We start from the raw sequence: 14433 nt of genomic DNA, 5'->3' as shown, positions 1-14433 counted from the left end.
ATGGCAGCCATTAATGCATAGGGATTCTTTGCAGCATGAGATGGTGCATTGTCATGCATGAAGATGATTTTATTACAGAAAGCATAGTTCTTCCTTCTGTACCTGGGAAGAAAGTGGTCAGTCAGAAACTTCACATACTTTGCAGAGGTCATCTTTACACCTTTGGGGAACCCAAAGGGGCCGACCATCTCTCTTGCCATGATTCTGGCCCAAAACATGAGTCCACCACCGCCTTTCTGACATCGGGGTCTTGTTGGAACAGGGTGGCCATTCACCAACCATCCACTACTCCATACATCTGGACCATTCAGGGTTGCACGGCACTGATCAGTGAACAGGTCTGTTTGAAAATTAGTCTTCATGTATTTTTCTGCCCAATGCAGCCGTTTCTGCTTGTGAGCAGTGGTTAGTGGTGGCCGAATAGAAGGTTTATGCACAGTTGAAAGACTCTGGAGGGCTCAAAACCTTGATGTTCGTGGGACTTCAGAGGCACCAGCAGCTTCAAATATCTGTGTGCTGCTACGTAATGGTATTTTAGCAGCTGCTCTCTTGTCTGATGCATGGATCTGGCAGAAATATTCCTCAATGTGCCTTTATCTGCACAAACCCATATGTGCACTGAATCAGCCACAAATCTTTAAATAGTGCAATGATCACGCTTAAGTTTTCGTAAAATATCTAATGTTTTCATACTTCGTCCAAGGCATTGAACTATTTCACTCTTTTCGGCATCAGAGAGAGCCTTTTTCTTCCCCATATTGCTCAAAAATGTTGCTCTGCTTAATAATGTGGAACACTCACCTTTAGTAGTTTTTCCTTAAAGGAAATCTGTCATCAGTGTCACCTGCACTAACCTGTCGGTACCAACAGGCAGTGCAGGTGACACTGATGACAACGGTACTTACCTTGTCCCGTTCTGTGGCAGGGATCTCCAGTAATCTTCTCAGTTAAGACACCCAAAAACCCCTAGAGAGGTCAGGGAATTCACTATAATTCACAAAATATACCAATACCATGGACATAAAGCCCAGGGGACAAAAAAAAAACTTTATGTACCTCCCTTAAAACTTAACTTTTCTTACGATCACTAAAAGTAGTTATAAAGTATGTGACCAAAACGTAAAGTGATTTAAAAACTAGCTGCCATCATATTCTGTGCCAATCCTATTGTACTGATCGGATGCCTGATGTCATCCTATATTCATATTCACAATGGAGTCTGCAGTGCTCCACTGAATATGGCACTATGATGGTTGCACTTTAAAAGACACAAATTTGCTCCCCTCTGCAAGTTTGGGTGCACACCCTTTGGAAAAAATTACTGAAATCAGTCGCTTCCTATAACCATCAATAAGCTTCTTACACCTCTCTGCCGGAATGTTGGACCACTCTTCCTTTGCAAACTGCTCCAGGTCTCTCTTATTGGAAGGGCTCCTTTTCCCAACAGCAATTTTAAGATCTCTCTGCTTTTTGACATATGTTTTTGGTCATTGTCCTGCTGAAAGACCCAAGATCTGGGATGCAAACCCAGCTTTCTGACACTGGGCTGTACAGTGCGAGCCAAAATCCGTTGTTAATCCTCAGATTTCATGATGCCTTGCAAACAATCAAGGCACCCAGTGCCAGATGCAGCAGAACAACCAAAAAACATCATTGAACCTCCACCATATTTTACTGTAGGTACTGTGTTCTTTTCTTTGTAGGCCTCATTCTATTTTAGGTAAACCTTAGAATGATGTGCTTTACCAAAAAGCTCTATCTTGGTCTAATCTGTCCACAAGATGTCTTCCCAGAAGGATTTTGCCTTACTCAAGTCCATTTTGACAAAATGTAGTCTTGCTTCTTTTATGTCTCTGTGTCAGCAGTGGGTCCTCCTGGGTCTCCTGCCATAGCGTTTAATTTAATTTAAATGTCGACGGATAGTTTGCTCTGACACTGATGCTCCCTGAGCCTGCAGGACAGCTTGAATATCTTTGGAACTTGTTTGAGGCTGCTTATCCACCATCCGGACTATCCTGCATTGTTTCCTTTCATCAATTTTTCTCTTCCATCCACAGCCAGGGAGATTAGCTACAGTGCCATGGGTTGCAAACTTCTTGATAATGTTGCGATCTGTGGACAAAGGCAAATCTAGATCTCTGGAGATGGACTTGTAACCTTGAGAATGTTGATATTTTTCCAAAATTTCCTCAGACAGTTCTCTTCTCCTCTTTCCGTTGTCCATGCTTAGTGTGGCACACACAGAAACACAATGCAAAGACTAAGTGAACTTCTTGCCTTTTTATATGCTTTCAGGTGTGCTTTTTATATTGCCCACACCCGTTACTTGCCCCAGCCCCAGGTGAGTTTAACCTGTTAAGGACATAGGACGTTCTCTAACGTCCTCACTACCTGGGCTTTAATGCCCAAGGACGTTAGAGAACGTCCTGTTGTATTTCCGGTCCCTGCCGCTCGCCGGGCAGAGATCGGAACTGGATGCCTGCTGAAATCCTTCAGCAGGCATCCAGGGCAAACGCCGAGGGGGGCCATGTAGGCCCCCCATGTCGGCGATCGCCGCAAATCGCAAGGGAAATCGCCCTTGCGATCTGCGGCGATACCGGGCTGATCGGGTCTCTGGGACCCGACCGCCCGGTAATTTCGCATGATCCCGGCTGTCACAGACAGCCAGGACCATGCTGAAGTATCGGAGCGAGGTGGCAAGCCTGCCACCTCCTCCGATCCCCTGCGATCCGTCGGTTAACTTACCGACCAATCGCAGGAGGGGGGGCGGTTACTTCCTCCCGTCCTGCCCGGCCCCTTGAAGTCCGGAGAGGACGGGAGGAAGACCGGAGGACGCGGCGGGGGACGGGGGAGTGCTGGGGACCGGCCCCGGTACTTACCTCGTCCCTGAAGACCCGGATCCCGACGAGGAAGATGGCGGCGGCGGCGACAGGTGAGTATATCTTCAGCCGCGGTCGGGCCCTTTACAGCAATGCACGTCGCCGTAAAGCGACATGCATTGCTGTATTGGGACCCTGTAAACTACAACTCCCAGCATGCCCAGACAGCCCTTGGCGTCTGGGCATGCTGGGAGTTGCAGTTTTGCAACATCTGGAGGTCCACAGTTTGGAGACCACTGTGCCCTTCCAGATGTTGCAAAACTACACATCCTCAGCATGTCCTTACTGTCCAGGCATGCTGGGAGTTGTAGTTCTGTAACATCTGGCCCTTCAGATGTTGCAGAACTACAACTCCCAGCATGCCTGGACAGTTTTGGCATACTGGGAGTTGTAGTTTTGCAACATCTGGAAGGGCACAGATTGGGAACCACTGTATTAGTGGTCTGCAAACTGTAGTCCTCCAGATGTTGCAAAACTACAACTCCCAGCATGCTGGGAGTTGTAGTTCGGCAACATCTGGCTCTAAAGATGTTGCCGAACTACTACTCCCAGCATGTCTGAGAATGCTGGGAGTTGTGGTTTTGCAACAACTGGAGGCATACTGGTTGGGAAACATTGTCTGTTTCCTAACTCAGTGTTTCCCAACCGTGTGCCTCCAGCTGTTGCAAAACTATAACTACCAGCATGCACTGATAAACTGTGCATGCTGGGAGTTGTAGTTTTGTAACAGCTGGAGGTCCCCCCCCCCTGTGAATGTACAGGGTACATTCACATGGGCAGGGGGCTTACAGTGATTATCAGGCTGCAAGTGTGCGATGCAGCAAATTTTGCGCGGCAGCTCAAACTCGCAGCGGGAACTCGCTGTAATCCCCCGCCCGTGTGACTGTACCCTAAAAACACTACACTACACTAACACAAAATAAAATAAAAAGTAAAAAACACTACATATACACATACCCCTACACAGCCCCCCTCTCCTCCCAATAAAAATGAAAAACATCCGGTACGCCACTGTTTCCAAAATGGAGCCTCCAGCTGTTGCAAAACAACAACTCCCAGTATTGCTGGACAGCCGTTGACTGTCCAAGCATGCTGGGAGTTTTGCAACAGCTGGAGGCACCCTGTTTGGGAATCACTGGCGTAGAATACCCCTATGTCCACCCCTATGCAAGTCCCTAATTCAGGCCTCAAATGCGAATGGCGCTCTCACTTTGGAGCCCTGTCGTATTTCAAGGCAACAGTTTAGGGTCACATATGGGGTATCGCCGTACTCGGGAGAAATTGTGTTACAAATTTTGGGGGGATTTTTCTCCTTTAACCCCTTATGAAAAGGTGAAGTTGGGGTCTACAACAGCGTGTTAGTGTAAAAAAATAAATTTTTTACACTAACACGCTGGTGTTGCCCTTTACTTTTCATTTTGACAAGAGGTAAAAGGGAAAAACGCCCCCCAAAATTTGTAATGCAATTTCTCCCGAGTACGGAGATACCCCATAAGTGGGCGCAAACTTCTCTGGGGGCGCACAACAAGGCCCAGAAGGGAGAGTGCACCATGTACATTTGAGGTGATTTGCACAGGGGTGGCTGATTGTTACAGCGGTTTTGACAAACGCAAAAAAAAAAAACCCCACATGTGACCCCATTTCGGAAACTACACCCCTCACGGAATATAATGAGGGGTGAAGTGAGAATTTACACCCCACAGGTGTCTGACAGATCTTTGGAAGAGTGGGCTGTGCAAATTAAAAATTTTGTACAGCCCACTGTTTCAAAGTTCTGACAGACACCAGTGGGGGGTAAATGCTCACTGTACACCTTGTTACGTTCCTCAAGGGGTCTAGTTTCCAAAATGGTATGGCATGTGGGGGTTATTTTGCTGTCCTGGCACCATAGGGGCTTCCTATATGCGACATGCCCCCCGAGCAAAATTTGCTCTCCAAAAGCCAAATATGACTCCTTCTCTTCTGAGCATTGTAGTTCGCCCGTAGTGCACTTCAGGTCCACTTATGGGGTACCTTCATACTCAGAAGAGATGGGGTTACAAATTTTGGGGGGTATTTTCTGCTATTAACCCTTGCAAAAATGTGAAATTTGGGGGGAAACACACATTTTTGTGAAAAAATATATATATTTTTTTACATATGCAAAAGTCGTGAAACCCCTGTAGGGTATTAAGGCTCACTTTATTCCTTGTTACGTTCCTCAAGGGGTCTAGTTTCCAAAATGGTATGCCATGTGAGGGTTTTTTGCTGTTGTGGCACCATAGGGGGCTTCCTAAATGCGACATGCCCCCCGACCAAAATTTGCTCTCCAAAAGCCAAATATGACTCCTTCTCTTCTGAGCATTGTAGTTCGCCCGTAGTGCACTTCAGGTCCACTTTTGGGGTACCTCCATACTCAGAAGAGATGGGGTTACAAATTTTGGGGGGTATTTTCTGCTATTAACCCTTGCAAAAATGTGAAATTTGGGGGGAAACACACATTTTAGTGAAATATTTTTTTTTTTTTTTTACATATGCAAAAGTCGTGAAACACCTGTGGGGTATTAAGGTTCACTTTACCCCTTGTTACGTTTCCCAAGGGGTCTAGTTTCCAAAATGGTATGCCATGTGGGGATTTTTTGCTGTTCTGGTACCATAGGGGCTTCCTAAATGCAACATGCCCCCCAAAAACCATTTCAGAAAAACGTACTCTCCAAAATTCCCTCGTCGCTCCTTCGCTTCTGAGCCCTCTACTGCGCCCGCCGAACACTTTACATAGACATATGAGGTATGTGCTTACTCGAGAGAAATCGGGCTACAAATATAAGTATAAATTTTCTCTTTTTACCCCTTGTAAAAATTCAAAAATTGGGTCTACAAGAACATGCGAGTGTAAAAAATGAAGATGGTGAATTTTCTCCTTCACTTTGCTGCTATTCCTGTGAAACACCTTAAGGGTTAAAACGCTGACTGAATGTCATTTTGAATACTTTGGGGGGTGCAGTTTTTATAATGGGGTCATTTATGGGGTATTTCTAATATGAAGACCCTTCAAATCCACTTCAAACCTGAACTGGTCCCTGAAAAATAGTGAGTTTGAAAATTTTGTGAAAAATTGGAAAATTGCTGCTGAACTTTGAAGCCCTCTGGTGTCTTCCAAAAGTAAAAACTCATTAATTTTATGATGCAAACATAAAGTAGACATATTGTGTTTGTGAAAAAAAAAATTTTTTATTTGGAATATCCATTTTCCTTACAAGCAGAGAGCTTCAAAGTTCGAAAAATGCAAAATTTTCAATTTTTTCAGCAAATTTTGAAATTTTTCACTATGATACGATGCAAGTATCGACAAAATTTTACCAATAACATAAAGTAGAATATGTCACGAAAAAACAATCTCGGAATCAGAATGATAGGTAAAAGCATTCCAGAGTTATTAATGTTTAAAGTGACAGTGGTCAGATGTTCAAAAAACGGTCCGGTCCTAAGGTGTAAAATGGCCTGGTCCTTAAGGGGTTAAAGGAGTACCACATGCTTGAAACAACCTTATTTTTCCACAATTTTGAAAGGGTGCCAACAATTTTGTGCAGACCATTTTTGGAGTTTGGTGTGACAGTATGTACAATTAGATTTTTTCCTCCCTTTTTGGGTTTAGTTCCAGTACACACAAAGGGAATAAACATGTGTATAGCAAAACATGTGTTACTGCAATCCTTTTCTGTGAGAAATACTTCATTTTCTTGAAAAAATTCAGGGGTGCCAACATTTACCGCCATGACTGTAGCTATGTAGATGATGTTTTTACTGGTACAATTGATGAACTGCCTGATATGATAGGAACGAGAGTCAATTGGATTAGTGAACAACTTAGTTTTTTTCAAAAAAGGACAGCGAGAAGAGGCGAGGTAGATCCACAGATTAAAATTTATGGCCCCAGTTGGCCTGAACGAGGGTTTCTCCTTTGCAGCTTTCTTATGATTAGTAGCATTATTGCTGCCTTTACTCTCTTGGTTTAATAGTTTTAAACATATGGATTTTCTATACTTGGTGACCATATATGCACTCTTTGGTTAGCAGTTGGTGACAATTGTATCTAGGCATAGTATATGCATCTGTACTACACAGTTCAGTCTAAAATTGATTGATTCCCTCTTGTCATCAGTATTAAATCTTTTTTGTTAGTATATTCCCAGTGCTATTCCTGCGCTCTGGCCAGACACGCTGGCTGTGAGCGATTTCTTACTCTGCCTACTTCTGCCGGCGGGGCAGGCATTTGCATTGCAGGTCGCGCCCACATGTGAATCCCCACCCGTCACTCACATCCCTTGTCCGTTGTCCCTCCTGATACTTACCTGTCATATAACACAAAAATATTTTTTGAGTGCATATGGAGCTAAAATCCTTTCATCTTGTGACCTGTATGATTGGTATTTAGCTTTCCTGACGAGAACTTTGGTTGTATAGAGGATTTTCCTTGCAAGGCTCTAATTCTTTAACATATGTGGTAAATGGGACGCGTCTATTAGGGTTTATATGAATAAGTGCGCCTCTATACATGGTTATGTGGTATCTCCACGATCGCTGCGCATGCACTTCTGTAATAGACAGTAAGAGCTATGATAGAAGTCTGCGAACCTGCGCAGCGATGCGAGGGGAGGGACACAGGCGCCTTCTGATCCCGTAATACAGGGAAGAACGAAGACAGGTAGAAGTGATGTAACTGACAAAGGTGATACAGGTAATTCTATTGGCACAGTATCGGGTCCTGACCTTTGAACCTGTCTGTTTGGAATGTGATGGGCGAAACGTACTCAGTCACTCATTGGAGGATAATGACAGGACGCACACCGTTGACTACATCTATAAATACCACTGGCAGCCATTGTTTTGAGTGCTTGCCTCATGTTCCTCCTGATGATGGTGCAGCAGCACTAAAACATATAGAAGGGGGCAAATTTGTGTGTTTTAAAGTGCAGCCATCAGAGTGCCATATTCAGTGGAGCACTGCAGACTCCATTGTGAATATGAATATAGGATGACACCGGGCATACGGTTTTGGTCACATACATTGTAACTACTTTTAGTGATTTTAATAAAAGTTAAGTTTTAGGGAGGTACATGCCCATGGTATTGGTATATCTTCTCCGTTAAGTCACAGCTCCGGTTCGGCTTGGGGCACGGGCAGAGCTTATTGACGTCACCGCTGCTGTTCTCTAGCAGCAGGACCCAGCAGGGAGCAGCAGCGGTAATGTCACTAAGCTCCACCCATGCCCCAAGCGGCTGCTGCTCTCTGCTGGGTCTCACAGCAGCGGTGACATCACAAAAATCCGTCCATGCCCCAAGCGGGGCCAGAGCTGAAGCTAATAGAGAAGATTAATGGGGATCCCCGTCACGGAATGGGACAAGGTAAGTACCGTTATCATCAGTGATACCTGCACCATCTGTCGGTAACACCTAAATAGAATTTGCATAATAATTTGGAACAGGGTGTAGATACAGCTTTACTGCCACTGCATGGTTTTTTGTTTGGCCTCTCAGACTTTTCAGTAAATAACACAATATATAATAAATTATTTTTATTTTACAGTTTACACTCCAAAAGCTGAGAATATATTGTGATCCAGAACAGAACAAACGTGAGACAGCTTGTGAAATTTTTGGAAAGGTAAATATTTGTAATGTTGTTGTGTGTATACATCACAGTATTATGATGATTGATATTTTACTGCTGAATAGAAATATGCTATCAGTCAATCCAGATCTTGTTTTTTTAGTAAAGATTGATGTTTACAGGGGTCAAGTCCTGGGGGAAAAAAGTGTGGGAACTCACCCATGATTTCCACACAAGGGCTGGTCCTGCAGGACTCCTGCAAATGGGAACAGTGTTCCTGCTCTGAAAAAAGTGCAGGAACTCCGTTCCCGTGCGTTCCTGCAGGACTTGAGCCCTGGATGTTTACCAAAATATTTAAATAATTTCTGTATTTTTTTTTTTAACGAACACATCTATAAGAAGACACAAAGGGAGAGATTTATCAAAACTGGAAAAGTTGCTGAGTTGCCCATAGTAACCAATCAGATCGCTTCTTTTATATTTCAGAGGCCTATTCAAAAATGAAAGAAGCGATCTGATTGGTTGCGATGGGCAACTTAGCAACTTTTCCTCTGGATATGTTTTGATAAATCTCCCCCATAGAATATCATGCAACTGTAAACTTTCATCATTTGTAGACCACCCAATGCACCTGTGTATCCAGAATTTTCTAATGCTGAATGTAATTTAGAAGAGAAAAGTCTGCTGGGTGATGTAAAGTCAATAGTGTCCAATGTATTCATGAGTTTAGGACCATGTCGTGGATTGATAAGAGAAACTCTCGTCACATTAATCTGATAAAAATGCAGTATCTACGCAGTGATGCCAGCGAACTAAAAACTAGTTTTTTACTCACATATTTTACTCAACTAGTTTTTTAATTCGTCACACGCGTAGTAAGGGTAGGGTCAGACTTGTTGTATTTTACAACGTATCTGCTGTTCTGTATTTTTGTTCCCATTGAAGTGTAGGGTAAGGTGTAGATGTTGTTCTAGCTGTACAAATGTATAGCACATACTCCATATAGCGAAATGAGTCAAAGGGAACAGCATATATATAAATGAATATATATATATACATATATAGAAAAAAGTCCAATGGCGCAGCACTCCAATAAAAAAGGTGAAAATGTATTCACATATATCTCATAACTGCAACGTTTCTGCTCCTATGGAGCCATTTTCAAGCCTAGTGATACATACAGTCTCAGGGGTATTTATACCCAAACATAGTGTTCAGTGCAAATCAAATCCCACATGTGTGTCCAATTAACATTAATACATAATTATAAAACATTACATAAAAACCGTGTTACAATATCCATAATCATTTCCATATATTGTGTCATATAGTGCATTAATAAAGTGCCATTGTGTTAAAAGTGATATCGCTTGAAAACATATAGTTCCACAGGTACTATCTTATTTCTCATACTTGACTTTACATAATTATTCATAATATACAGCTGTTGTAAAGTGCTATATAGATAATAAGGAAGGTGCAGCTTACCCGCTCTGTGGACCTGTCATGGTTCTGGAAGCGTGGGTAAAAATCCACTGCGCTTGCGTGTGTAGATGTAAACAATATCCGTCTGTCCGATCATGTGGTCTGTGTTGGTGCCGAACTCTCGCGATACTCGGGCGTTCACAGAAACCCACGTCAAGGCCTGCATCCCATATTACTATGGTTACAGACCCGAGTAGGAAGCCGTGACGCCCCGATCACGTGACTCAGCAACCACAATATATGGAAATGATTATGGATATTGTAAGACGGTTTTTATGTAATGTTTTATAATTATGTATTAATGTTAATTGGACACACATGGGGGATTTGATTTGCACTGAACACTTTGGGTATAAATATCCCTGAGACTGTATGTATCACTAGGCTTGAAAATGGCTCTAAAGGAGCAGAAACGTTGCTGTTATGAGATATATGTGAATAAATTTGCACCTTTTTTATTGGAGTGCTGCGCCATTGGACTTTTTTCTATAGTATTGAAGCCCTGATCAGGCTTTTTGGTCGCTGGCACCACCGTTTGTGGAATAGAGCTGTGATGCAATCTTCTTCCATTCTTTTATATACATATATATATATATATAAATATATATATATATATATATATATATATATATATATATTCTAACTTGTGTACTCTGGAAGTAAAAATAATGTGTGCCACTGTTTTAGAATAATGAGAAAGTTGCGGAATTTTTAAAGGGCAATTACACATGGATTCTTTGTATACTGACATATACTAAGATTTGGGGCATCAGATAACCAACTTAAAAAAACAAAAAGAAAAAACAAAGGAATAATACATTATTACATTACATTATGTACTACCCTTCCCCCCTCCCCACACACACATGAACTGTAATGTTGGCAGTCTGCTCCCATGATGTAATATCACTCACAGCATCCACAACTGGAGTTACCTTTAATCTATGTCACCTGATCCATGCACCTCTTTACTTACATGCATCTGCTCCTGTCACTGACATTACTGACTCTGCCTGTAGGCTGCACACCTGTGCTCCCTTCCTAAAGGGCCAGGGTATGCTTCCAAAATTTACCCTTCTATTTACCTGCTATCACCTATTATTTCAGGCAGCCACACATACTCCAATTTGCTAAAGGAAAGGTTTAAAGTGAAGGTGATAAACTGCATGTACATTTGTTTTGGAGTATGACCATAGCTGGTTTCTTGACTATGCTTCTGGTTGATCCTGTCTACTATATCGTCTTTCCTGTGGTTGATTCGGACTGTGCTGCCCATTTTGACCTGTTTGTCCATTACTGACTATACAGCTCTGCAGCCAGACCTGGCCTTAGGGTGCATTCACTCCACGTTTCCGAGATCCAGTTGCCAGATCCAGTTGGGAAATTTATAAACGGGGCACTCACGTATTACAGTCGAATCTCATTCATTTAAATGCACCGAACAGAGTCAGATAGTGACTCCGGTCAGCTCATTTTTGCCCCTTATTTGTGGCCGGACTGAAAACCGTGGTATGCTACAGTTTTCAGTCCGGCCACAAAGCTGGATACGGGGCAAAAATGAGCGGACCAGAGTCACTATCTGACTCCAGTCTGGGAATTTAAATGAATGAGATTCGGTGTCAGTCCTGCTGGGCTACGGGAGCACCAGGCTTTTAATTTTACCCAGCTGAGTCCGGCAGCCGGATGTTGAAAACGTGGTGTGAATGCACCCTTAACCTGTGCCAGTGCCCTAGACCAGTGCAAATGGTGACTCAGTCTCACTCCAGCTTATTGGCTTATACACTTATTGTAGTAACATCATTGCCACGCAAGGGCAATAGAAGGTAAGCAGGAATACTGCAGCCTGCAACGTCGAGCCTATCGAGTCACAGACAGTTAATATGTTAATGCACCAAGCCTCAAAAGTACATAACTAACTGGATTTGGGTTATCATGGATTATAGCATCAACATGATTCCAGCCTGAGCCTATATAATGTTTATATACTTAGTCTTACACTCAGTCTCATACTTTTTCAATTATTTATTATATGGTGCATTCATTAGTGCTAACAGATTAAAAATTGCAGCACTCAAATCAAGCAATGGATGCTTGCTTAAAGTGTACCCGTCAGATCCAACAAAAAAACTTTTTTTTATATATCACTCAGTACCTAATCCTGACCATGTACATCTAATTTTTATGTGTCGAGCACCTTAATTTATTTTTTTATTACATTTTTAATTTAGCTCAGTAGTCTGAATTCCTCTCAAATGGAGGGGGCGTGGCCTCACTGTGTCAGTCTCCGCCCCCTCCCTCAGTATACTGTCTGCTCACATCTCCCCTAGCATTAGCAAAACTACAACTCCCAGCTTGTCCTCACTGACAGTAGCGGGACACACGCTGACTGCTGTCAATCAAGGAAGTGTGTCCATGACATAGGTGATGATGCATGGACACAGCAGAACTAGTATGTGTCCAAGCAGGCAAGGGGGGCCGTTGTTTGACTGGCTTTTTCAGTATGAAATACTGAAAATGTTCTAATGAAAGCAATTGCAAAACCTATTGGTTTTACATGCTTTACAACATCTCAAAAGTTTTTGTATCTTAAAGTGCCCATTTAAGCTTTTGAATAAGGTATTTTAACCCTTTGAATGTCTGCGCACTATGTCATACTGACTATGCCCCTCCCTTCATGACATTGTCAAAAAGAGGTGGAGCACGAATGGCAATAAAATTATGCCCATCCCTTCAAATAATTCTGCAGTCGCCCATGTCTTTATGTGGCCACTCAGGGATTGTAATGTGAATTGCAGCCTGTAGCGTTTGCTATGATTTTTGGTATAATATTATTTATATGTAGTGACATTAATTGAATTTGTATCAACAGAACAAATTTACAAAAATGTAAGGGTAAACACATCTGTATCACCTCGCCATTTAATATTGTGTTACCAAGTCTTCCTTTTAATTAATCGGTGATAACTCATATATATATTATTTCTTTTTATTTTTCAGAATGGAGAGGTATGTGAGTGTTTATTTTATAAAGAGCAATAAGGTAATAATTTGATTGTCTTTAAAGAATGTGGAAAGACTAAAATCTACAGCATTTATAGCAATAATAATAATGTATCTGTTTATTTTTCTATCTATCTATCTATCCATCTATCTACTTTTCTCTATGAAATAACATAGGGGATAATACTATTTTTACTATAGTTAGATTAAAAATTATGTTTATCATCTACAATTGTTTACATTTTTAGCACAAATATGAAATGCAGAATTTTAAAAAATAAAACCAGAATAATCTGAAATATTCATTTGGAAGAAATTTATTTTCCTTGCTCATTTCCCAGTGTTTAAATGGTCCAAGTGATGTTGGCTCAACACCGGCTCCCTGCATTTGTCCGCCTGGGGAAAAAGGACCTCCGGGTCCCAAGGTTAGTATGGTTAGATAATGCTACCATTATTTGCATTGATATTGTGATGTGCAGATAAATGAAAGGGATGTATGGGAATTTAAATGATTTATGTACATGTATATGCAAGTAAACAAGTAAACCACAGTTAATAAGACAAACGAATAAGCAAAATCTAAGAGGTCTAAATCTTGCAAAGTCATCGCAGATTGTACCAAATATTAATTTCCAGTGAACTTTTTACCTTACATCAGTGTTCTGGGAAGGAATTTCCCTTAAGCTTTGCCTCACACTTCAAAAAATGCGAATAGCTAGAAAGAAATATTTCTTAAAATGTCCAAAACAAACAATAATAAAAACAGAAACATTGACTGGGTTCATATGCAGTCATTTATGTTAGTACGTTGAAACGTGGACTAGTTGATTGTCCATGCAGTATATAAAAGCAGGGATTAAGGGGTTTTAAGATGGAGTTTTCAACCTAAGCTTCATGAAACATACCAATTGTGGCCTTTATGATGGTGCATTATAGAGTACAATAGTTAGTGCAGGCTGCTTATATTATCAAACTCCCAATTACTATTACAGAGATCCCTCAACTTACATTGGCCTCAGGTTACAATATTTTTATTACTGAAGGTGAAGCAGTGATTGGCCATCCAGTGGTGCCTTTTCGCCTTTACCAGTGCAAACTGTACTGCTTTCTTAGACAACAGCGGAGGATGGCTCTTTTTTATAATCCTGGTACACATTGTACTATACTGGACCCTTAAGAATCTCCTGACCTCTACAGAAAATGTAATAGATAGCTTCCAGCAAGTCTTTCTGGCTTTTATAAGTAAGCACTTGCTTTATCTGTGTTAGTTATCTGCTTATTTTTCTTACATTTTTACTCTCTCTCATTTACGATACGCCTCGGGAGGCTTCAGAATCAATTACACATTTTTCACAGTGTCTTGGTCTCCGGATACAACAACTTCAACATGCAATGTTCATCTTGTAATCAACTAATATTGTAACTTAATGAACCATTGTTGAGACTCCAGGAGTTTTCCAGGAGCTATATAAAGTACTT

General features: G+C 41.7%; 1 protein-coding gene across 1 annotated transcript in view; it reads left to right on the top strand.

Annotated features, from left to right (window-relative positions):
* Positions 1-14433, top strand: part of COL21A1 (collagen type XXI alpha 1 chain) — a 320958-nt gene that overhangs the window by 171070 nt on the left and 135455 nt on the right. Inside the window, exons 7-9 of the mRNA XM_056565755.1 lie at positions 8446-8523; positions 12952-12960; positions 13296-13379. Coding sequence (XP_056421730.1) covers positions 8446-8523; positions 12952-12960; positions 13296-13379 — 171 coding nt within the window. The remainder of the gene's footprint in view (positions 1-8445; positions 8524-12951; positions 12961-13295; positions 13380-14433) is intronic.

This window comes from Hyla sarda, chromosome 3 (assembly GCF_029499605.1).
Source record: "Hyla sarda isolate aHylSar1 chromosome 3, aHylSar1.hap1, whole genome shotgun sequence".
Taxonomy (NCBI): Eukaryota; Metazoa; Chordata; class Amphibia; order Anura; family Hylidae; genus Hyla; species Hyla sarda.
This window is presented reverse-complemented; position numbering and strand designations above follow the sequence as displayed.